The 24666-nt window shown below is 41.4% G+C and overlaps 1 protein-coding gene across 1 annotated transcript in view; it reads left to right on the plus strand.

The window, feature by feature from the left end:
• Positions 1-24666, plus strand: part of Nbas (NBAS subunit of NRZ tethering complex) — a 305414-nt gene that overhangs the window by 76055 nt on the left and 204693 nt on the right. The window contains exons 18-23 of the mRNA XM_038318917.1: positions 369-509; positions 754-832; positions 4693-4797; positions 5142-5278; positions 16692-16775; positions 20501-20654. Coding sequence (XP_038174845.1) covers positions 369-509; positions 754-832; positions 4693-4797; positions 5142-5278; positions 16692-16775; positions 20501-20654 — 700 coding nt within the window. The remainder of the gene's footprint in view (positions 1-368; positions 510-753; positions 833-4692; positions 4798-5141; positions 5279-16691; positions 16776-20500; positions 20655-24666) is intronic.

Raw genomic sequence — 24666 nt, forward strand, 5'->3', positions numbered from 1 at the left:
GTTTGTTTACACACACACACACACACACACACACACACACACACACACACACACACGATTATAGACAGAAGTGGTTCAAATAGTGAAACCTGTTTTATGCCAGGTGAATGCACCTCGAATCGACTCTTTGTTTCCCTTGGTAGATACCCTTTTTTTTTTGAGAGGTCTGCCATCACTGCTTACTCTTATTACTTATCCTGTGGATATAGTGAATGAATCATGCTGTTTGGCAGAAATTTAAAAAGCGATCTTTTCTGTTTTGGTGGAAATTAACTTAGTTGAATAAATATAGGAGAAAGCAACTTTTCATTACATGGAAGAAACAAACTAAGCTAATAGAAATCACCTGAGTTCTTTTTTCTTTGCAGATTCACATTACCGGGTGATGTAGACATTGAGAGCATTGCCTATGAGGAGCTTACTCCACCTGACGAAGAGTCTGCCAAGAGCAAACGGCAGAAAGAGCTCAAGAAGAGAAGCGAGCTCCTCAAATTAGTAAACTTTTCAGCGTGAGTCTTTCATTACTGCTCACTGGAGGTAAAATCCCTGGCAGTTTCCCTGTGCTCTTTGCTGTGCAACTCACTAAGCTACTGCAGCAACTTGAGCAGTCACTTTTTGTTTAGCCCTCAGGATTTTGCATACAGTTTTAAGAGCTGTCCACAAAGGGAACAAGGGCTATTTTTCTTGCTGTTTTTCCTCTACATAAGAGTGTGTCTGTAAATGTGAGCAGCTCAATTGAATTCTTCCACACAGGTTGACCCTGGAACAAAAGGAACTGTGCCGTTGTAGACTGAAGTTATTAACCTTCTTAGATCGACTTGCAACGTATGAGGTGAGGAATGAGTTTAGCTCACCAGTCATGCTCATCATCATCTCTGACACATGCATTGCTGCCCTAGTGTCTGATATTTTGGTCTCTGAGGTTATGTATATGGGAAAATTAATTTATTGAAAAATCAAATTCTCTATTAGACTGCTATTGACAAAAATTAGAAATTGTAAAAGGCCAAAAGTTGTTTTGTTAGACTAAAGGATAAAAGGGCTTTATCTATTTCTGTGCACATCTGCTTTCTAGATTTAAAATCCTTTTTAATTTACTAATTGTTTATTTTCTGGTAATGGCATAGACTTGATTCTAGTATTGAGTTTCAGGCATACTGAGTGTCAATACTTAGAGAATGAACATTCTCGCCCATTTTAATGACTTACTAGTGAACTGAATTTAGTTTATTGGTCTTTGATCTTTATTAGAGCCACTCTTGAATTTAATAGCAATATAATTCTTTGTTCTCTGGGAACACGAGCACATATATCCCATGTTGGGCATTTTAACGTTGTGTTGTATCAGTTCCATGTTAAGCATGGAAGTAGAAGCTGGATATCCAGTAGCCCATGCTTGTCATGGTGGTAAATTTTTGGAAGCTGAGTCAGGGAAATTGTCTTGAGTTTGAAAGCAGCCTGGGCTGTAGAATGAGACTTTATTTCAGAAGACAAAATGTAAACAAAAATACTAGGTGGAAATGACCACTTTCAATGGCTAGGAACAGTTTAGTTTGTAGGTGTGTGTATGTATGTTTCATGGGATCCTCTTACCTAAATTTGCTCGGGTTTCTTCTTTTTTCCCTATCTGGGGCTAGGCAGCTGCCCTCTGCTGGGCAGTGTGCTGAGGCGCTCTTCTGTGGCCATGCCCTTGACCTAAGAGTGCTGAAGGTATTTAACACTTCTGATCATTCATGCAAACCCAGAAGCCTTGGATTTCCCGACCCCTTTAACATTATCAAACAAAACAGTGAAAGGAAAACTGCTGCTAGCAGACTGGAGGTCACATGGGGAGATGAAATTAGATCCCTGTCACTCTCACCGAGCATTAAAAGAAATGCTGGGCATGGTGGGCATGGGCTGAGCACTTGGCAGGTAGAGGCAGATGGATCCATGTGAGCCTGAGGCTAGCCTGGTCTACATAGTGGGTGGTGGGTGTCAGGACAGCCAGAGCTACATAGTGAGACCAAAGAAGAGGGAGGAAGTGGGAGAAAAGGAAGAGGAGGAGAAAAAGGAGGAGGAGAAGAAAACCCTAAAAACGAGTTCTTCCTGTGGCTGTTGACAGTGATGGTATAATTTTAACGAGAGAGCTGTGAGGAGTTCCTGGTGAGTTCATTGGCTGCCACTGGCTTGGTTGTTGGTTGGTCATTTTCCTTTAGAGCATTTCCTTTTCAGCCCAGTTCTGGGACATTTTGAGGTAATATTAAGGATAAACATATTGGAAACTGCCTGTGTCTGTACAGTATGATTCATTATTTTCATAATCCTCTTGCATTTTATTGAATGATAAAATCTTAGAAAAGGTCCTTGTAGTGTTGAGTTTGACTGTGCACTTAATTTTCTTTCATTATTCATTGGCTATTGAATTGCTAATCTCTGTATGACAATAGTAAGTGTATTGTTATTATATTATGATAGTGACCTTTAAATTCCTTTTGAGACCACTCTCTTCAGGAAATTAACCTTTTAGAAGTAGATGTCTTGGACAAACTTGCCTATTAATACTTTGTAGTGAGAATGTTTGGCTGTCGTTTGCCAGTTACATAGTGGTAGAGACAGGCTTTGCATTTTCATCATCGGGCATGGCTAATTTTTTAATTCCATGTATATAAAAGTGAATTCATTTACATTTTACCTAGGTGCTTCCTACATGCTAGCTATGATGCCGTTGTTGGACATAGGGAGACATATGAGCCACAGTTTTCCTGGAGTCCTCAAGATAGAGACTTTTCGTGAAGGTCACGGTGTGAAAAATCGGTGCAGCAGAGGAGAGAAGCCTACTGAACTCTCCTGGAGATGCTCAGGACGCCTCTATGAGGAAGTCACTATCAGCTAGTCCTTGACAAGTGAAGGCAGGTTTATAAGAGACAGGAAGGTAGAATTCAGTTTGGTCTTCTTGGTTTCCTTAAGTCCAGAGCTCAGCATGGTATCTGACTCACTGTTGACCTTGTAAATATTTGTTCAGAAACACCCGTGAAATTACCTTCACAGTTCATCAGCTAATGTCCCAATGTGTTTAGTTCCAACAATCTGGTAATTTTCTAGCAGTCCTTTGCGGCCATCATTGCTATTCTTTTTATTGAGGACATGAAAACCGAGAAGTTATGGCTTGTCCAGATAGGTGAGAAGCATAAGTAGATCCCACTGATGGGAAGCTTATGTTGATAATTGGAGTCCGGACAAAGGCCTAGGGCATGATCAAAAATGGTGTGTCCTTGAGAATGTGTGCTTGCTTGGTGTTTTATAGAAGAGGGAGAAAGGGACATTGTTTGGACATAAATAGGAATGAGATAGTAGAGGGATGAGGAGGAGTTTATTGAGTGGAAGAAAAAAGGGATATCTACATGATCGTAGAAAGAATTAAGATGGGGTCCAGAGCGTGGGTAGAGTTTGAGACATCAAAGGTTCAGAGATGTTTGTTTTGGCCATTCCTGAAGGAAGGAGAGTCATATTGGTTGAGATGTAGGCAGATTTCAGTTTTGGTGGTTGGAAACTGAGTGTCCATCAAGTAGTACCAGTTTAAAAGAATGTTTTCACCTAAGAATGGTGGCTGAGGAACACGTTGGCAGTTTAGAAAAATGTATAGAAGTTTGTAAACAACTAGGAAAGGAAAGCTATATAAGCAGTGCCCACTTTCCATTTGAACATTTCATTCTAAGTTTGTCAGAATGTTTTTAGCCTTTCATTATAAAACATTCAAACTGGAAGAATGGTGTAGAGGGTAGTGTGACGGACCCAGAGGGACTCCTTCCCAACTTCAAACGTTTTCAACATTGTCCGTCTCACAGCCTTTACGTTTTGCTTTGCTACATCTGCCTTTTTTCACAATCCCATAAACCTTATCATTTTTACCCATGTGTCTATAGCTGTAACTAATATGGACTTTGAGAAACTATAATGGCATTGTTACTTGTAACAAAATCAACCCGAGTTTCCTTATAGCATCTGATATGCAGTTCATGTTTAGAGGTCTCTGGTGCTGGGCAAATGCTATAAAAGATACCCTTGGCTCAGCCAGGCAGTGGTGTCTCACGCCTTTAATCCCAGCACTCAGGAGGCAGAGGCAGGCAGATCTCGTGAGTTTGAGGCCAGCCTGGTCTACAAGAGCTAGTTCCAGGACAGGCTCTCTAAAGCTACAGAGAGACCTGTCTAAAAAAATAAAAAGATACATTTGGTTAATTTCCTATGAATTTGTTTGTGAGCTTTGCTGTATCTTCAGTGCTTCTCACAGTGGCCCTAGGGCATGGTGGACTCTTAGTTCATTTGTGTTTGCTGAGTGAAAGAAAGCCTCACTTGTATTAACACCACTTACTGTAGCAGTAGTAAAATTCATGGCATTCTCATGTAGCGATGGCGGTACCCACAACAGTAGCCATGGTAACTGTTGCTTATCTGCTTTTTTCTGGTGATTTTTGGTTGTCCTACAGAAACCAATTTAATTTTCACTATTTCATTTACTTATAGATCTGAAATGTTAATAGCACTTACAAACTAATATAGTCCTTAAAAAGGTAAGGTACTTAAGTTAGCAGTTAGTAGTTGAAATAAACTAATTTGGGCCATATTTATTTCGGCAGGCAGCAGCATAATGGATTGTAATATTTTCTTGTCACCCATATTTAGAAGCCTCTTTATTGTCATTGTTTCCCTCAGGAAATCCTAGGGGCGCCTCATGCATCTGAGCAGAGATATGATGCTGAATTTTTTAAGAAGTTCAGAAGTCAGAATATTGTTCTCTCAGCAAGAACGTATGCTCGGGTAATTACTTTTTGTAAATAGAGTAATCATGGTTATTATCACTAAATCTTTGAGCTGTGTAGTTAATGTTAGTGCATGCATATACTCTTACACTCTGCTTTTCCACTGTAATATTAACAACTGTACAGAAAATGGGGTATGTTTTGAAAATGTTACCATTAGAGTTTTAAAATAAATAATTTTATACTGTTAGATTGAGAAAGATGTAAATAGGGAAAAACAAAGGGTATTTCAAAATAACATCAGAACTGTATGCAAAATTTAGTTTTAAGTTTTGAATATTGCCATAAAAATCAGTCTTTCTAAAGTTCCTAGTAGACACTTGTGCGTTGCCTTCCATCCAGGAGAGTAATGTCCAAGCCCTGGAGATCCTGCTGACATACCATGGCTCTGATCTGCTCCCTCATCGCCTTGCCATCCTCTCCAACTTCCCAGAAACCACTTCTCCACATGAATACTCAGTCTTGTTGCCTGAGGCTTGGTATGCTACCCTTTGATCAGTTATGACTGTGCGTGTGTGTGTTTCATGCTAGACACCTTATGTTTCAAAAAATAATCTTTTAAAACTTAGTTAAAATGAACAAAAATGTATTTATCAAATAGGATCCCCTTCACATGGACTTGTTTTCTGCCTAAAAACTGCTTAGGCTGACAATGCCTGCTTGAATTAGTTATCTCTTTCAGAAATTGAACTGAAGTTCTGATAAGATTAGGGACCCTGCAGTGTCTGCATCCTGCGCCACTCCACAGCCTTGTCTCTCTTTGAAATTCTAGAGACAGAAAGGTGAATTCATAATATGATTTGCTGGACTAATGCTCTTTATTTCACATCAAGGCTGTTTGTAAGTGGTCACAGCAGGCATCTAGATTCTAAGCCAGTATAGACATCAAGCTCCACTGTTACCACTTATTCTCTCCTGGAGACCTCAATATCTTTTTATTTATTTTATTTGTACTTTTGTTTTTGAGATAAGAGTCTCACTAGGAAGCTCTCACTGGCTTGGGACTCAACATGCAGAGCAGGACAGCCTCCAGCATGCAGTGACTTCCTGCCTCTGAGACTTCTGAGTGCTGCGGTCCTAGGCCAGCATGACACATCCGCACACTAGCTCTTCTTTAAATGACACAGGGCAGCTGTGGAAATTTAGTCCTTCCATTGAAATCAGAGGCTACTGGTGTCCTCAGGAGACAGAAGGAAGCTCCATGTGAGTGTTTTACCCAGGATCCATTGACTTGAATGGTCTGTTCTCGTTTTAACCCACTGAAAAGGCATTTCCATCTCTTTATTGAATTCCTCATTTATGTCTTATTCTGAATTGTTTATTTCATTCACCTGCTTATTGTATTCTCTTTGAATTCAGTCAGAAATTCCTTGCTTATTTGAGTTCATTGAGCTGTCTTGCAATCATTCTTTTGAATTCTTTGTTTGGGATTTAGTTTAATTAACTCTGGTAATCTGTTAGTACAGTGTTGGTCAATTTGCAAGGAGTCCTAGTACCTGGATTCTTTCATGTTTCTTTGGGTCTCTGCATTTTGGATTAGATTATTGGTTGGAATTTTTGAAATCAGCAGTTATTTTAGGTGAAGGATTTATGGAATTGAAGTGGGACTAGTATGTTTGGTGTGTTGGTCCTACCTGTGACATTTTTCTTTTTCTCAGTAGCTAAACCTTGACCCAGTGTTTTCATAACACTGGATATAATCTCCAAAGATTAGGCTCCCCAAACTGCAAAAGCAGCCATAAGTGATATACTCAATATTAAATGTACTAGTAGTTAATTCAAAATAATTGTCCCTTCAGCTCTAGTAATTGTTAGAGAATGAAGAAGCCTAGAGTGTCTACTTGTACTGATTTACTAGTTAAGGATTGTAGGAATGAGAAGGGAATCAGGTTGACTAGGAAGTAATATTAGAGCAACAGGAAAAGTAGAAGAGAGCAGAGTGAATGAAGGGAGAGCAGCACGAGCAGGCGACACAGGCAGCCCCAGCTCCGGGCAGAATGACAGTGGGATGCTGGAGAGAAAAGTACTTACAGAACTTTCGTCGACTGACGATGAGACAAGGGACCCCATTCCTAGTCTAATCCGATCCCTGGGGAGAGTTAGCCTTAGAAAGGCAAGGCAGTGGGGGATGGAAAAAAGTATAGAAAAAAGCAGTGTACAAATCAGAATTGATTACATTGTGTTTGTTTCTGAGACTTTGCCTGAGTGCACTTTCTGTGTCTGCCTGGCTTTTCCTTCTTGGGTTCCTGGGATGGTGTTTTCTGGTCAGAGCAGAACCTCTAGTGATGTTCGGCTTTTTATGCTGATCTTCATGTTTTGTCTTGCAACCAGAGTGGATCAGACCGTGGGTACTTCCTCAATCTGGGATTTTATTTGAGCAAATTGGATATATGATTTTATTTTTCAGAAAGTGTCCCAATAAAGTTGTAAGCAGCTTCATTTGAAGGGTTTAGAGTACCATGAACAGTGTGCTTGCCAGTTCTGTAGTCTGGCCCTTGCTTGTAGGTAGCATCTGTTTGTCTGTCTCATGAGCCTGGGAGGATGCCTGCTTCTCTCCCTCCTCTCCCAGGCTTCTTTTGGTTGGGTCACTGGAAGGACTCAGGAGAGGTGCTGAAGTTACCGTGCCTCACCATGTGCTTTTGTAGCACCCAAGCCCAGAGTTTACCTCTGGAAGACACGCTACACTCACTGGCCAGGCCAGACTGGCCCTGATTAGCCAGTGTTTTTGTAAACAATTATTTTTCATTTCAATCATTTGTGTGTGTGTGTGTGTGTGTGCATAGGGACCGGAGCACGTATTTGCAATTGTCTCTGTTGGCCAGATGTGTCTGATTCCCTGGAACTGCAATTGTCTGTGTTGGCCAGATGTGTCTGATCCCCTGGAGCTGGAATTACAGGCCATGTGAGTCTCCTGAGAGGGTGCTAGGATCTGAATCAAGGTCCTATGGGAGAGCACGAGCACTCTAAAGTACTGAGCTATCTCTCTAGTCCCCAACTAACCAGTTTTGATTGATCCACTTTTATCATTCCTGTGGCCAGAAAGCAGCCTATTTTGTGTTTTATATAGTTATTTTTAAGTCATCAGGTGTACTTGACATTGATGAAATGTGACCAAGTGGTGCAAAGCTTTGAAATCATGTTTTTCTGTCACATGTGATATATCATTTCATTAGCTACCTATTTTACTCACTTCTGCCAGTCCACTTACGGTTTGTATTCCTGCCTATTGCAGGTCAGTTTGCAAGTCCATTTACGTTTGTATTTCCAGTGCTGTTTCTCAAGCTCTTGAGCACATCTCTTTGTTAGGATTCTTGTTTACTTAGTAGAGAGACTCATTATGTAAGTGAGTTTTTATTTTTATAATTTTGAGTATGTAGAGCACATTTAAGAAAGAATTTTCTTTATTTCAATCTAGATTTCTTTATTTTATCACCTTTTTCTTTCCTATAAAATCTTTTCAGAATAATGACTAAAACCTGATTGTAGGGGTCTGAGAAAACACTGAAGAAGACCCCAGACTCAAATATATTGTAAAAGCAAAGAGCATTTATTTACCAGCATGTGGGGTCTACCAGCTGTACAAAATGGCAACCGCAACAAAAGTATGCAGGTCCTTTTAAGCATAGCTGGAACAGTAGGTCATCTCAAACATAATTAGACAGGCAGCAGTTATATTAGTGCATTTTTGAGAGGCCAAGTTTTTTTTTTTTCATATCTTTGCACATACTTGGTTAAGTTTTGGGATGGTGGGGGGGTTGCAGGAAGTGTCCTTATTTGGTCTTGAGATACTGTGGGGCTGACTCAGGCCTTGTACTTGCTCTCTCTCTGTTGTCAGGGGTGTTGTTGATTAATAGCCCTTTGTTTAAGAAATTGAAACTTAGACCCAGCTTGGGTAGTGGAGGAAGTGTAGACGTCTCGCTGGTGAAAGGTAGTTGGGATGACTTGGTTGTGTGTGGAAGGTATGCAGCTAAGGGTGAGGGTGCTGGCTCTCAGCTGCCTAGTACTTAGTATCTGGGTTTAGTTTATTACTGGTACCTCAACGAAGTGCAAAATGTAAAGTGTGTGTTTTTAAAGTAGAAATTAGCTGGGTGGTGGTAGCACACACCTTTAATCCCAGCACTCAGGAGGCAGAGGCAGGTGGATCTCTGTGAATTCTAGAGCAGCCTAGTTTACAAGAACTAGTTCAAGGACACCTAGGACACAGAGAAGCCCTATCTCGGAAAAACCAAGCCCCCCCCCCCAAAAAAAAGGAAAAGAAAGAGAAAAGAAAAAGGAAATGAGGTGATCATAACAATTAGTTCTTCCTGTTGTGAGAATGAATGAGAGAATGACTCTGATATCTTAGCATTTTTATTGTTGTAGTAAAGCACTGATAAAAGCAATTTGGGGAGAAAAGGGTTCATTTCATTTTAAAGTTTATATTCCAACATCCAAGGAAGTCATAGCAGGAACCTGGAGGCAAAAACTGAAACAGAAGCCATGAGGAACTCTGCTTTCTCGCTTGTTCCTATGACTTGCTCAGCATGCTTTCTTATACAGTTAAAGACCATGTGTCCACGAATGGTAGTGCCGCTGTGCACGGAGCCCTTCCACATCAGTTACCAACAAAGAAGATGCCCACAGGCTTGCCTACAGAGCAGTCTGATGGGATACTTTTCTCAATTGAGGTTCCCTCTTCTCAGCTGACTCTAGCCATCAAACCGACAAAACTAACCAACACACATGCAGGCAGAAGCCACCAGCAGTGCCTGGAGTGTGTGCTGTTGACAGCTATCAACAGAGCTTCCTACTAAGTTCAGCTTTAGACTCCGTGTATCCTTACTGGCTTAGACTTCTCCTTGGAGTAAGTGTATATTTTCAGAAACATCAGAAGGAAAATGGAGAATTCCTGTGTTCTGTTAGTCTGAAGTCCCATCTCATTCATACATATAGAGTACATTTTTCAAAATAAGAAATCGAGTTATCATTTCTGCCATATGGTGACACATGCATTACTAAAAATCTCTGTGCACATCATTCAAAGAAATTGTAGAAGCTGCATTGCATGTTAGAGAAATGAGGGTAGTGACATTTGTCACACTGACGGAAAGTAAGCAGCTGATAAAACTTTGCATGGTTTGATACATGTGACCTGGTAATCACACATGAGACTAAAGCACAGCACTGATGAGAACTGAGGACAAGCTTCCATTCCGAAGCCAGCATTGGGTGCTGCAGGTTCTGAGTTCTAGGGGTGTGGAAAGAGGAAGTAACAGAAACCGGATGGGAACTGGAAATTCCAGGTGTGTTTGCAATGGCATTCGATGCACTGGCTGAAAGAGGAAGCTGGTTGCCATTGCAGAGTATGCATGTAGTGGGGGCTGGTGCTGTTTTTGTCATCTAGCTGGCATATGCTTAAAACACTGTGTGCTTCTTTTGATGGGAGGTATCACTGAAAGTGCAGTTCGCTAGTATGGGCTTTGCAGATGCTACCATTTTTGTCTCACTGTCAGAAGGCTGGACATGCAGGAAACATCCCACAGAGAAACTTGTGCATTGGCAAAATGAAATGGCCATCTCTAGTTTGTTTGCTAGTGCATCAGTTGATTGGGAACATTTATATTTGCAACCATTATAGCCAACTTGTTATACAATACAATGAAGTAGCTATAGGTTTATTTATCTAGTGTTTCACTAATATCCCTTTTCTGTTTGAAGAGCCTGTCTCATATTACTGTATTTGCATATAGACTTGATTTTCTTGAATTTTAAAAAAATTATTTATTACTTTTTAACTTTTTTTGTGCGTGCAAGTGTTTTGATGGCATGTATATATACATACCACCTGCATGCCTTGTTCCCATGGAGGCCAGAAGAAGGCATTGTACCCCTAGAATTGGATAGTTGTGAGCTGCCAGGTGGGTACTGGGAACTGAACACAGGTCTGCTGCAAGAGCAGCAGGTCCTTTTAACCGCTGAGTCACCATCTCTCCAGGCCCCTTCCTGTACCCGTAGCCCAGGAAAGTGAGCACTGTACTTCAGTATCTGTCAGCTGTGAAATCCTTTGACAGCGTTGCCAGTTAATAAAAATATTCATTATGATATACTCCTGGATAATCACAGAAAAGACTGAATATTTATTTTGTGCTATTATTGCGAAGTATTTATCGTGTAAGTGTTGCGATTTTATTAATGGACTCGGATGTCAGCAGCACGTTCTTATGACTCAGGAAACTGACTGTGGCAGCTCTGCAGTGTTCGTGTCTTTAACTGTGGACATTTAGTGATGTCACTTGCAGGTGAAGATTTAACTCTAAAAAGTATCCTGCCCTATGCAGAAGGACTATGAATGGTCACTGCATTGCATGCGTTCCCTGGTTTTGTGATATTAATGTTCTAGTTCCATGTTTCTGATTACTATGTTAGTCTGGTTTTATCCCATGCTTTTTCAGCCCCAGTCCAGCTGTCCTTGGTGAGCTCCGATTAGATCAGCCCCACCATCTCGGTGCGTGGGAGCACCCCTCGCGGTCCTGACTTCCTTGCTCATGATCTCCCTCCTTTTGCTCCTCATTTGGACCTTGGGAGCTCAGTCCGGTGCTCCAATGTGGGGCTCTGTCTCTATCTCCATCCATCGCCAGATGAAGGTTCTATGGTGATATGCAAGATATTCATCAGTATGGCTATAGGATCTGGCCATTTCCGGCTCCCTCTCCTCAGCTGCCCAAGGAACTAGCTTGGGGCATCTCCCTGGATACCTGGGAACCCCTCTAGAGTCAAGTCTCTGCCAACCCTAAAATGGCTCCCTTAATTAAGATATATACTTCCCTGTTCCCATATCCACCCTTTCTATAGCCCAACCATCTCATTTCCCCAAGCTCTCCCCATCCTCCCCTTCACACTTTTCTCTCTCCATCTCCCTTACCCCCATCTCACCCCACCCCCAAGTTCCCAAATTTTAGTGATGATAACCCAATGTAGTTATATGTGTAGTCCAAATTATCCTTATTTTGGAGGTTTTGTCAGAACATTCTCTTCTTTGTTAAATAATAAAAATAAATAGAAGTCTGCGTCTTAAAGCAATGCATACAAGGTGACAATTACTAGCAATAAGCTGTCTATCCAGCCTTTGGTTCTAAGGCATAGAACATGTACAAAAGAATTTTTGGAAGTCTGCTCTTTGTACAGTTTGCTTGAAATAAAACATTTATATTTAGTGGAAGAAGTATTTGGTGAGAGGATTGTTGACTATAATAGGACTTATTATATTCATTTCTTTCCTGCTGACAGATAAATGCTACCTTCAAATGAAACCAGCATAGTTAATTATTTAGAAAAATATATGAACAGAACTCAAATTCAAAGAATCCTAAAGTCAAATAAAAGCAGCCATTGCTTTGGAAAGAGAAAACTTTAATCTACTATGTTATTTTTTTTTTTAACTGGGATGATGCACTTAAATTCTGAATTCAAGTGGAGTGTGCAGAAGAAGAGAAAGATGAACAAAGAAGGCATTTGTATTTGCTGCTTTGTGTTCCCAGAGCTTGGCTTAAAGGCTTCCTGTTTAGCTGAGATTTCTACAGTTCTGGGTAGCAGCAATAGGATTTCTAGTGTTTTCTTAACTGTAGTTTCACATTGGTGATGGACTTATATTATTAGTATTTTAGAAGTAAACACAATTAATGAAAAGGTTTTTCTCTAAATTTCCTTAAACATTCTGACATTCTGTTTATCTTGTGAATGATTAAGTTGTTTTGAATTGTGAAGAATAGCTAATGTGTTGTTTTGCTCATTAATGTGTTGGAAGATTGACTAGAACCTCTGTACAGAGGGAGATTTATTCTGGCTTATGAATGGGATGCAGTCTATTATGGTGGGAGGGGTGAATGTGTAGTAGCTGGTCTTACACAATGGCGTTCAGGAAGAAGAAGGGGAGGAGTTGGGAGACAAAGACTCAGATAGGAACAGACAGATGGATCAACCACTTTTTTCCAGCAGGCCCTACCTCCTAAAGAGTTCCACATTTTCCCCAAACAGTTGTCATCACCTGAGGACCAAGTGTACCAATGCATGTGCCTATGGGGGCGTTTTATATCTGAACTGTGGCAGTGAGTTTTAGAGATGACTCTGTTGTCCTCCCCTCCCCATGTGACATGCCCATCTGTTTTTTTTTTTTTTTTTTTTTTTTTTGGTTTTTTTTTTGTTTTTTCTTTTTTTTTTTTTTTTTTTTTTTTTTTTTTTTTTGTTTTTCGAGACAGGGTTTCTCTGTGGCTTTGGAGCCTGTCCTGGAACTAGCTCTTGTAGACCAGGCTGGTCTCGAACTCACAGAGATCCGCCTGCCTCTGCCTCCCGAGTGCTGGGATTAAAGGCGTGCGCCACCACCGCCCGGCTGCCCATCTGTTTTTTACAGTCAAATACAAATGCTCTAAACACTTGTGTTCCCAAGCATCCTGAACCAGATATATAGCTTTGCCTTCCATTGGTGTAATAGTAAGATTAGGAGGTTGTTCCGTATCTCATTCTGGTCTGTACTGTGTAGGCATAACTGTTATTGTGAATAGAGTATTTGCTTCTGTTGCCATATTATAGTTCTCACTTTTTATATTATTCATGAGAACCTTTTTTAAATTCTTTGTTGTTCTGTTAATTACTTAACTCAGTAAACACATATTTTTTACAGTCTGCTAAATGCCAGACACTGTTTTAGTTGCTAAGGATGTAGCAGTAGATAAAATAAATAAAAACCCTGTGTTAGTTACTTTTTTGAGTTGCTGTGATAAAACACTTGGATAAAAGCAACCTAAGGGAGAATGGCTTATTTTGCTCTTGATTCTTGGTACAGCCTATTGTGGCTGAGGAGTTGGGGTGGCTGGAACTTGAAGTGGCTGGTCATGTTGAATCCACAATCAGGAAGCAGAATGTGATTAATGAATGCTTATTTCAAGTTTATTTCCTCTTTCATAAAATTCAGTGTCCCATCCCAGGGAGTGGTACCACCTGCAGTGGGTTGATCTTTCACCTAAATTAATCAAATAAAGATAACCCCAAACATGCTGAGAAGCCTGTTCCCCCTTACTCCAGACCTCAGGTTGACAAGTGAGACCAATCCTCAAGCCTGTCCTGAGGTGTCTTGATTTTGGTTTGGGAAAAGACCCTTTCTTCTCTTAGATCCTATTATTTGAGGCCACATTAAGAATGTACTATTCTCTTTGAGTCTGTTCTGAACTATGATCTTCTAAAAGAGACTATAAAATAATTTGTAGTAACAGCTGCAAGAAAACTAAGCAACAAAAAGAAGTTTGGCTTGTTTTTCTTTGGCCTGTTTCCTTTCTTTGAGACAGAGTCTCACTGTGTAGCCTGAGATGACCAGGAGTGTATCATGTGTTCAGTGTTAGTTTTGACATCCCCCGTGCTTGGATTTTGTTTTTCATTGTGTAAGCATTGGTGATCAGATCTGAAAATAAGCCATTTTTGGTAGAAATTCTTTTCTAAGACTAGTAATTCACTGATTCTATCACTGGAAGGTGAAGAAAATATTATGGCTGGCCGGGCGGTGGTGGCGCACGCCTTTAATCCCAGCACTCGGGAGGCAGAGGCAGGCGGATCTCTGTGAGTTCGAGGCCAGCCTGGTCTACAAGAGCTAGTTCCAGGACAGGCTCCAAAGCCACAGAGAAACCCTGTCTCGAAAAACCAAAAAAAAAAAAAAAAAAATTATGGTTTTTTTTTTTTTTTTTTTTTTTTTTTTTTTTTTTTTTTTTTTTTTTTTTTGGTTTTTCGAGACAGGGTTTCTCTGCAGCTTTTTAGAGCCTGTCCTGGAACTAGCTCTTGTAGACCAGGCTGGCCTCGAACTCACAGAGATCCGCCTGCCTCTGCCTCCCGAGTGCTGGGATTAAAGGCGTGCGCCACCACCGCCCGGCAAGGCTGGCTTTTTTTTAGGTGGTAGGATGAGTAAACGTATTGCAGTTTAAAAGCACCGTGTACTGTTTGGGCAAAGTAAGAGATAAGGAAATACTGAAGAGTGTTGCTGGTCTTTGCTGACATGATAAGGAGGAGCTAGCTGTGCTTTGGTAATAAAATAAAACACATTATTACTAACAGGGCTCTCTGGGTCTCCCTTTCACTGTGGGTCTCTGAGCAGAATTATTTGTACTGTTTTAATGGGTTTCTTACTCATTTCATTCAACAAATACCCATAAAAGTGTCTTTTTTTTTTCTACAGTGTATTGCACATTCAGCTTGCCTGGCCCAGGGCCCTGTCTTTACCTACCATTGTAGTAAGGACTTTTGGGTTTCATATGTCCTTTGTAGAAAATATAAATATCAGCTTGTAGCATGTTTTTCTGAAATTCTTTTTGAAAATGTTTTGTGTAGCTTAAGGAAGCATGTCTGCTTTGATTTGAAAAGTTATAATAGCTGCCGAGATGTGTTTTTCTGCTTCTCGATTCATTGCACTAATTTGTTGTTCAGTTGGCAGAGTGGGCATCATCATCATCTCCATTCAAATGTTATCTTTCTCACTTTTCATCCCAGCAGTTTGCAATAAAATATTCTGACATGAATGGGAATAAAATAGTCTATTTGGTGTCAAATGGATAATATTGTGGCTTTTGCCCTGTGTCAGCATCTGACTGATTCCATTACTTAAAAATCTGAGCGTAAATATGTTCACAGTGTGTCTTTGGTACCTGGTCTACTAGTCTAGTCTATTATGTTTTGGCTGAAAAGTGGTACTCTTAGTGGAGCATCTGATCAACTTATTTAATATTGGGGGACCTAGTCTTTGCCTGATTTATTCCCGCAAGATCTGGTGGCATGATGTTGTTGACTGATGAGCCATTGCTGCTCCATTCCTAACCCCTCAGCTCTGCCTCCACTGCAGGACCCTCTGGTGCCTTCCTTTCCCTTTTCACATGGAGACAAATCTCTTTACCAGTGCAGTTTCCCTGCGTGTATGGAGTGTTTCATGTATAGAGCATGTCTCACAGCATAGGAGCATTTGTCCCTTTCTCCAGGGTAGTGGTACATTTTAGGAAAATGCCACAATTGATAGTCTAAAATATTTTACTAAACTGTACAAGCATGGCAATTCAAGTTTTTTTTTTTATTAAAGTTTTGTCTTTATTCTTAATCGAGCATGTTTCTATCTTTTACATGGATCTGTGGCTGTTAGAACAAAAGGGGACTCTGCAGATATTGTTTAAAACCTGTCCCTGTTTCTGTTTTCTGAGACTGTTATTTCTAGCAAATTGCTGTCTATGTTAACATGTTTGTTCACTTCCATTTTCCTTTAAGCTGACTCTATTAAAATATGCTATTATGCGTTTAGAGATCAGAGGACATTTGTTTGGAGTGGGTTCTCTCCTTTTAGCTTTACATGGGTTCCAGATTGGTGACAGCATCAGATCGTATGTGGCTATTTAAATTGACATTAATAATAATAAATAAAATTATAATTAACTGTCTTAGAGTCGGTTGCCTGCTTTCCAGAGGTTAATATATGCCTGTGGAGATTGAGCCACTGGACCAGGACAGCACAGACAGAGCATTTCCATAGCTGCTGGAATCTCAGGGAAATAGCATCAGACAGGCTGCTGGTGTGTGCAGAAGACTCTGGGTTGAAATCTTGATTATTCTTTAGACACACAAATGACTGTGTACTCCTGTCATCTTTTAACTTATCACTGTATTTTTTCTTTGGAATTTTCCTTTTAAATAGCTAAAGGATGAACAAAAAAAAAAAAAGAGGGCAGTGTGCTAGCTTAGTTATACATTGTATGCTGTGTATCGTGCGCCACTTAGAACAGTGTGACCAGAAATCCTCATGGCAATTCCTTCTCTGTATTCCTAGTCATATGCGTTATGAAGGTAGGTAGTCTGTATTTTAAAAGCTTTGCATTTTTATTTTTTAAATTTTAGTTGGAATGGTGACTCCTTGAAGATCATTCCTTGGGCTGAGCATAAACACCGAGCTGAAGATTGGTGTGAGGAACTGGAGTGCAGGCCAGTATGAACTAGCACAAGGGATCATTGTTCTTTGTGGCATGGACTCACACGTGCCTCTATGACAAACTTTCGTGACCCATGGTATTCTGTTAGAGTATCTAGAGGAGTTTTTAAAAAACACAAATGACTTGGGATATAGTAAAAAAAAAATTAATGAGATTGTAGCAAATGTTGAGGGGGAACTGTTTAAACAATGATCTTTATTACAACTCTTCCCTTTAACATATTGGCTTCCAGTCTACCAAATGAGCGATACATTTGCATAGTTTTGGTCCTGGTGTATATGCAGTTTTATTCTTGGTTAAATTTTAGTTCTTATTTTTCCAAGACTCCATCCTCAGAATGGAGATGTCAAATGCTACACAAGGGTGTGTGTGTGCATATAGTGAGGTGTGGGGAGGAGAGTCAGTATGAGGCACTCTTAGTCCCTGTAGTCTCCACTCATCAGAACATAAAAGAACCCTTCATTTGTCCTCCTTTAATTCCCTTGATGAGACAAGAGCTTTATCCTTACAGCCTGCAGACTGCTTGTTAGTTACCAGTCCTCCATGTTCCTGGATGTCAGTCTGGGCATCTGGAGACGAGATGGTTAAGTGAAGCTCTGAAGATCCAGACTTCTAGAAAATTTACACATTTTTTATACCCCTTCATCCCCCAGAGGCAGAGGATTCATCATGTAGAAGTTTGTAGTGTTCTTTTCTGGAGAAACAAAGTTGCCTCAGAAAAGAGGCCTTTAGATCCTGAGCTGTGGTCCTCAAAAGTTTGTGCACAACCACAACACAGTGGAGCTAACAAATGAACACCCGTTCATTTGTTACATCCTGTCACATCTATAGAGCTTTCTGGACATCTGAGGATAGATTCTGCTTGATGGAACAAAGAGAGGAGGAAAAAATACAGAAAATGGAACAACACTTCAAAGGAGACATTATGCAGAAGTAGAAAATTTCAAAAATTACAGTTAATGTCATCCAGAAGATAAGTTGCTATAGTTTGTGTAATTAAAATAATAGAATTACATAAAAATCCATAACCACCATTCTCCAGTGGATAATTCCACCCCATGGATATACAGATGGCTGTTGTTCACTTGGTGGGTCACAAAATAAAAAGGATGAGTGTGGGAAAGGACTTGTGCAGTGGGACCGAGGGGAAGGACTAAGAGATTAGGGGGACTGCGAGCAGACTGCATTAGAGATGCATGTGACGCTGTCAAAGAAGAAGAACAAAATCTACAAACAACCTATTTCTAAATACCACAGGACTGTATAAAATAGTACCAGAAAGTAAGAGAGCTTACTTAGGGGCATTTAAAGACAGCATAGTATACAAAAATTAGATAGGAGTCTCCGGTAGAGTCAAGGTAGAATCAAGGCATTTCCTTAGACATTAGAATAAATTTGCAGAGCTAGAATAGAATATCAAATATTTAGTGAAAGAAGTCTACTTACTATTCAAGTTACAGGTATTAAAAAGATGACATAGGCGACTGAGGAGAAAAATTTAGGAATAATTGTTGGAGGAGGCTGCTAGTTAGTTCCTGGCTGCTCAGCCCTGGAATAATCACACAGAAACTATATTATTTAAAACATTGCTTTGCCCATTAGTTCTAGCTTCTTATTGGCTAACTCTGTTACATATTAATTTAACCCATTTCTAGTAATCTGTGTATTGTCATGAGACTGTGGCTTACTGGGTAAAGTTCCAAGTTCCGTCTGGCATCTGTCTCTGGCCTAGCTACATGGCTTCTCCCTCATTCTGCCTTCTTTCTCCCAGCATTCAGTTTAGCTTTCCCAGCCTACCTAATTTCTGCCCTATCAACAGGCCAAGGCAGTTTCTTTATTCATCAATGACATTCACAGAATACAGAGGCAAATATTGTAACTCTAATTCTTGCTTGATACCTGTTTTGTTATATGTAATTTTACTATATTAAAGTTAAATCCTTTCTTTTTTCTTTAAACAGAAAAGGGGAGGTAATGTTTGGATTCTCCAAACAGTATTGCAAATAATACGGTTTCTGTGTGATTATTTCAGGGCTAAGCAGCCAGGAACCAACAATTGGCCTCCCTCCAACAAATAATCAAGTCAATAATTAGAATTTGAAGGCTTCAAATTTTCAGATTGAAATGTTCTTTAAAGTATTTCTCTCCAAGGTTCTAAAATATCAAGAATATGTTCATTTAAAGAGAATGACCTCATTTCATGAAAGGAAATCAAAGTCAGAATGACCTTGAATCTGGATGTGATGGTGTTGAAGGGGAGTCTAGAGAGAGAGAGAGAGAGAGAGAGAGAGAGAGAGAGAGAGAGAGAGAGAGAGAGAGAGAGAGAGAGAGAAAGAATGGGAGGGGGGATGCTCCCTGAGAAGAGTAGAGAGCTGGGAGTGCCAGAGTTTAATGTTTTACAGAGCAGAATGTTTTAGCAAGGACAGCTGAAAAAGAACATTCAGAAAAGATGAGAAGAGCCATAGCTTCTATGGCTAGAATAAAAGGCAAGTGGCTTCCTGTGAGTGCTACATTCACTATCAAAGGATGTGAGGGGCTGACCCGGGAGAGTTGAAATAGTGTCCCAGGAATCGGAGTTGCCCCTGACTGTTGTTGCTAAAATGAGGCAGAGTTCACAGAGTCCAGGATGGCCAGTGTGTGCAGCACTGGACAGGAATCTCTGGGAAGAGTGGTAGTCACGCCAGGGGCGGGGTTGAGGAAAGGACTTTTCTGCAGATGGAACTTTCTTGCAACGTGTGTTACATGCACAGTGAGTGGTCTTAGGTGTGTGAATAAACCACCTTAATATTAGGGTGACTTTAACAATCTCAACAACAACAACAACAACAAATAGCAGTTATAAATAAAATCAAGAGCCCAGTTTGTGCTGACTTCTAACTTCTCACAGCATTTTGCATAGTATTACTCCCATGACTTTGAAGAATGAAAGGAGTACAGGACATTTTAGAGCGATGTGCACAGGTTTTCCGGCCTTCGCTGATGGACTTGTTCTTTGGATTTGGCTTGGAGTCCCAAGCTCTCAGCTGTTGAGTTACCCGCAGTCATCAGCCCCTGTGCTCTTGTAGCAAGTCACTTGAGGGCCCGGAAGTTCTTCTGAAACCCTTACTTTTCATTCCTTTGTTAATCTTTAGTGTAGAAAGCAGTAATCCACTGTTCCCCTTGTAATTTGTGATCCTTGTGTGGGTTCCCTGAAGATGTCTGATCCTCAGTGGACAGGCACGCTGTCAGGAGGCCTGTGCTGCGCGAGAGCCACGCAGCGCTTGTTGCTGGGGCCTGGTGAAGCGCACTTATCAGCATAGATGAGGTGCATTTTTATTTCCCTGAAAACTGGAAGTGAGATTTCTGAATTCCAGCTTCAACTGAAATCTTTCGGGGACAGTTCCTGCCGTGGTGATTCTTGGCCCGTGGAAGAGCTTTGATTTGGGCCGCTGGCAGAAGCACCAGTGGGGCGCACTCTATAAAGCTCTTTAGTTTCTGTCAGTTCCCGTCTGGTTGAGCTGTGGCATACCTGTTTTATTTTCCGTTCTGAACTTTGAAGTCAGGAAAACCAGTTAGAAAATGTTAAATTTCCTCAAATGTCCCATTAACCTGCAAGTGAGCACACACACGGAGACACAGACACCCTCACCTCTGTAAGCCACTCTCTTCTCATCCCTGTCTCTGTCCTTTTCTGCAGCACTCCCGACAGTTATTAATTGTTCCTGCCATGCTTTGCAGAACGGTGGTGGAACCTGGCCTTCAGGACGACAGTGAGTTCCTGTATGCTGAGCAGCCTGAGCTGCTGCAGTATAGGATGCCCCAGCTGACGGTGGAGAAGGCAATGGACTGGTACAGGAGCAGAGCAGAGGAGATAGAACACCATGCCGGCCAGGTGAGGTGAGCGAGCACTGCCGCTCAGTGGTGTTAGCGATTGAGTCCACCTAGTGCACATGACCAGAAATCTCAGGTGTGATTCAGAGGGCTGAAAGGAGCAGTTCTTAGTGCTTCTGTCTGTTTGCCCTTTGCCCAGAAGTCTTTGTAACTTTTATTCTTACAAAGCAAATGAATACAAGAAATGTTGTTCAAAATCTTTCTTTAAAACAGGAGCGCAAAATAACCGCATACTATGCCTGATTTTTTTCTATGTATTTTAATAGATGAATTACACCTTAATTGATCAGATTGTATCAACTTAAAAAATATTTGCTTATTCCCCAGTTACAGTGTAAAACCAAAGGTGATTGTGACTGTGCCTTTCAGGAACTCTGTTCCTGTGTGCCTTCTGTTTTCCTTCGGCTTAGGCCTGACCTCACAACTCTGCGTTTCTATTGGCTGTGGTCTTCTGTAGTGGTCTCTGTCTGTTGCTAAGAGAAGTCCTTGATGGGGGTGATGACTACACTTACCTGTGGGTCTACGGACACATGGTTGTTGTTAGGGATGATGCTGGTTTAGTAAACGGCAGCTGTAGGTTCTCTTCCAAGGTCTCTGACCTCATGAATCTCTAGTACTTGGTTGGGTTTCCAATACTAGGTATGATTTTCCTCTTGTTGTGCAGCTCTTGATTCAAGTTAGAGAGCTCTTGGTTACATCCAGAGTGTGCGTGCCACTACCGTGCCATGCTGGTCCTTGTGGTTCATGGGTGTTAGGGCTGGATAGGACTGTTGGTTGCTTCCCTCTTTTGGAAGCCTGCACAGTTCCTCCTGCTGCTGTGATAGCTAGTCCTCATGGAGGAGGCTTTTCGGTGAGTTTCAGCTCGGGGGACTCTGGGTCCCGTGTCTGAAATGCACGGTGTCATTGGTAGTGCAGACTTACTCCCTTCCTTGATGGGGCAGGAGTCGTAGCAGCTGTATGGACACTGGGTTCTGCTCAGTTTTGTGATGAATCTGAAGCTTCTCTTTCAGAGGTTCTACTAGGCATCCTGAGACATCATGGCTTTCCTTGAGGAGACCAGGGGCAATGATGAAGCAAGGCCGTTGGGTACTTTTCTTATATTTAGTTGGCTTATGTCCTGTCCTGTCTTTCATTATTTAAAAACTCTCATAATGGCTTTTATTTTTTTGACTTCATGTGAAGTACTGATACTTCATGTCAGTTGTGATGCAATCAAAGTGATACCTGACATGGATTTTACATTTTTCATTTTCAGAGGTTTAATTGATGTGGAACTTCTTTTTCCTCAGTGCCTATAAATGCCTTCAGCAAAACTTGTTTGTTGGTGTAGGAAGTGTTTATGGTGGTAACATCCCCTGCTAGGCCCTGTTAGCTTCACTGGTGCCTGCTTTCCTGTCCGCCTTTGGTAGCTAGACTTTAAACCCCTGTACTTTCGTAAACATTGGGGAAGGGAACAAATGGCTCATGTGTTATCTTCCAACTGTTCCTCATGTAGTTTTTGTGTGCTGTATATTAGGTTTTCTGCAAATACGTCTGAGGTTGTTTTAATTGTTTTGAAGTATACATTCAGATGGGACTCGTTTGCTTACAGTTATTATTAAGTATTGGTGGTCCTGCTTTTGCTTGAGTCTTGCCCCTTACACTCTCTCCCTTTGATTTATTAGTACCAGTCTTTCCATGGCATCACGCCTTACCCCTCCCTTCTTCACCTGTCTGCCAATCCAGTGGTTTTGGGGATGTGGCTACTCTTTTTTGTTGCTTTCCGTGGGCGTTTTCTCGTTCCTTCTCTGTTCCTCCTCTTACCCCATTGTTTTCTTCCACACTCTCAGAAGTAATTGGTTTTGTAGCTCATTTGGGAGACTGAGAACTTCCTTCCATCAGGACCTTTTCTGACTTTTCCCAGAGGAAGAAGCCTTTCTCCTTGAGTTCACAGCCACCGTTTCTTCCCTGTGCTCTGGATTCTATAGCTGCATGCCCGTGTACTTATAGTGTTCCTTCCATGCACACCTTTAACTTCTCCTTTCCCGGTCTGCTGTTCCTCACCTTCAGTTTTACACATGCAGAATGTAAAGCTGTCTACTTCCAGGCTTCGGCTGTGTTTCTTGTTTCCCTATAGCTGGCCCAGAATTAGTCCCTCTGCTTCTGGAGTCAGCCGTCCTCATCTCTCCAGTCTGCCTGTGCCTGCCACCATCTGCAAGTTGTGCCAGTGAAGCCAGCGGCCCTCTCTTATCCTAACTTTACATCCTTTCTGTCGCTACTGTTTTGTTTTCTTTGCAGGAATTTCCTCCTGGACTTCTGTGATCCAGCTCAAGTTTCTTGTTCTTGTCACAGCCATTCATTTTAGCTTGCCCCTTATCATTATTCCCCAGGGTACTACTGTTGACACTAATCTTGTCTACACATGTGGCTCATTCAGGGCTTCTTCTCAAATGTTGCTCCATGATTTATGTTCCCAAGTGTCCATTCTAGGCATGGAAATTCTTTCATTATAGATTTTGTTTTGTTTTGTTTGTTTTTTCCATTTCGACCATCATTTGGGGGTCTTGCACCTAGGTACTGCATGGGCTCCACAGACTCCTCAACAGCACACATGCAGTACAGAATTCACTCACTTCTCTTGAGTGTTCTTGAGTTCTCAGCACCCTCATCTTCCCACTGAGAGGAGAAGCCAGGCCATCATCCTTCTTACCCATGCCCTGTTGACCGAGGTTTCTGGTCCTGCAGTTGTTCAGTTCAGTCCCAAAGAAACACACAGAGGTCTACAGTAATCATAAACTGATTGCCCTATTAGCTCAGGCCTCTTATTAGCTCTTATAACTTACATTTGCCCAAAATTTTTGTCTGTGTCAGCCATGTGGCTTGGTAACTTTTTCAGTGAGGCATTCTCATCTTGCTTCTTCTGTATCTGGGTGACGGCTACAGACTGACTGTTTCCTCTTCCCAGAATTCTCCTGTTCTCATTGCCCTGCCTCTGTTTCCTGCCTGGTCGCCCTACCTCTATTTCCTTCCTAGTTTCCCCACCTATACTTCCTGCCTTGTCCCACAACAATGCTCTTTATCTGCTCTACCCAAATTCTGTCTTCTAATGACTTATATGTCTGATGTCACACTGCCCCTATCTTTTTGTCCAGCCCATGTGGGAGTGTTCAGCAAATATTTCCTCAGTGTGGGCAAGAGAATTCACTAAGAAGTGAGTGAGCAGCACTTCTGCCAGGCCTCCTTATCACCCAGAGCTGCAGTGCTCCTGAATGCTCCTTCTGCTGTCAGTCCATCTTGGATTCGTTATTCACAGTAGTTCATCCTGCCATCCATACTGAATATTCCTCTCAGTGTAAACCCTGTGGACGCTGTCCTTTGGTTCCGCATGATTAGTGCCACCCGAAAACAAGAGCACTTCTGATTCCCTACATGAGCTCTTCATAGGGTGGGCTCACTAACCTTTCCTTGCAGATGTGGGGAGTTTGCTCCTCGGGCCCAGTTCTTCCCTGGATGCATAAGCAAGAAACAGTTCCTGGAAGAGGAGTAGATTCTTGCGTGTAGTTGCTCTGGGTTACCCATTTTCCTGAAAGAATCCCTGGTTGAAATCATTGGGTCATTTATCTTGACAAGGCAGAATCTTTCCCTGTTCTGTCATCAGTGCCCTGTCTGGGGTGAATGGATGTTTGTTATGTCTCTCTGGGGAAGTCACATAGCACATGCCTCAGTAGAAACTTTCAGTCAGGTGTCAAGTGGTATAATTTCAGTCTTGGGGGAGAGACCTCATCTTGTATCTCTGACACCTAGATTGACATTAGCTCCTGTTGGGGGAGGTAGCATGTTCATTCCCGGCTGCTCAGACCCGAAATAATCACACAGAGGCTATATTATTTGCAATACTGTTTGGCCAATTGCTTAAACATATTTTTGGCTAACTCTTATATCCTAAACAAACCCATCTCCATTAATCTGTGCATCCCAAGTTTGTGGCCTACTGGCAAAGTTTCGGTGTGCTCCAGCAGAGGCATCTGTCCCTG

This window comes from Arvicola amphibius, chromosome 2 (genome assembly GCF_903992535.2).
Source record: "Arvicola amphibius chromosome 2, mArvAmp1.2, whole genome shotgun sequence".
NCBI lineage: Eukaryota > Metazoa > Chordata > Mammalia > Rodentia > Cricetidae > Arvicola > Arvicola amphibius.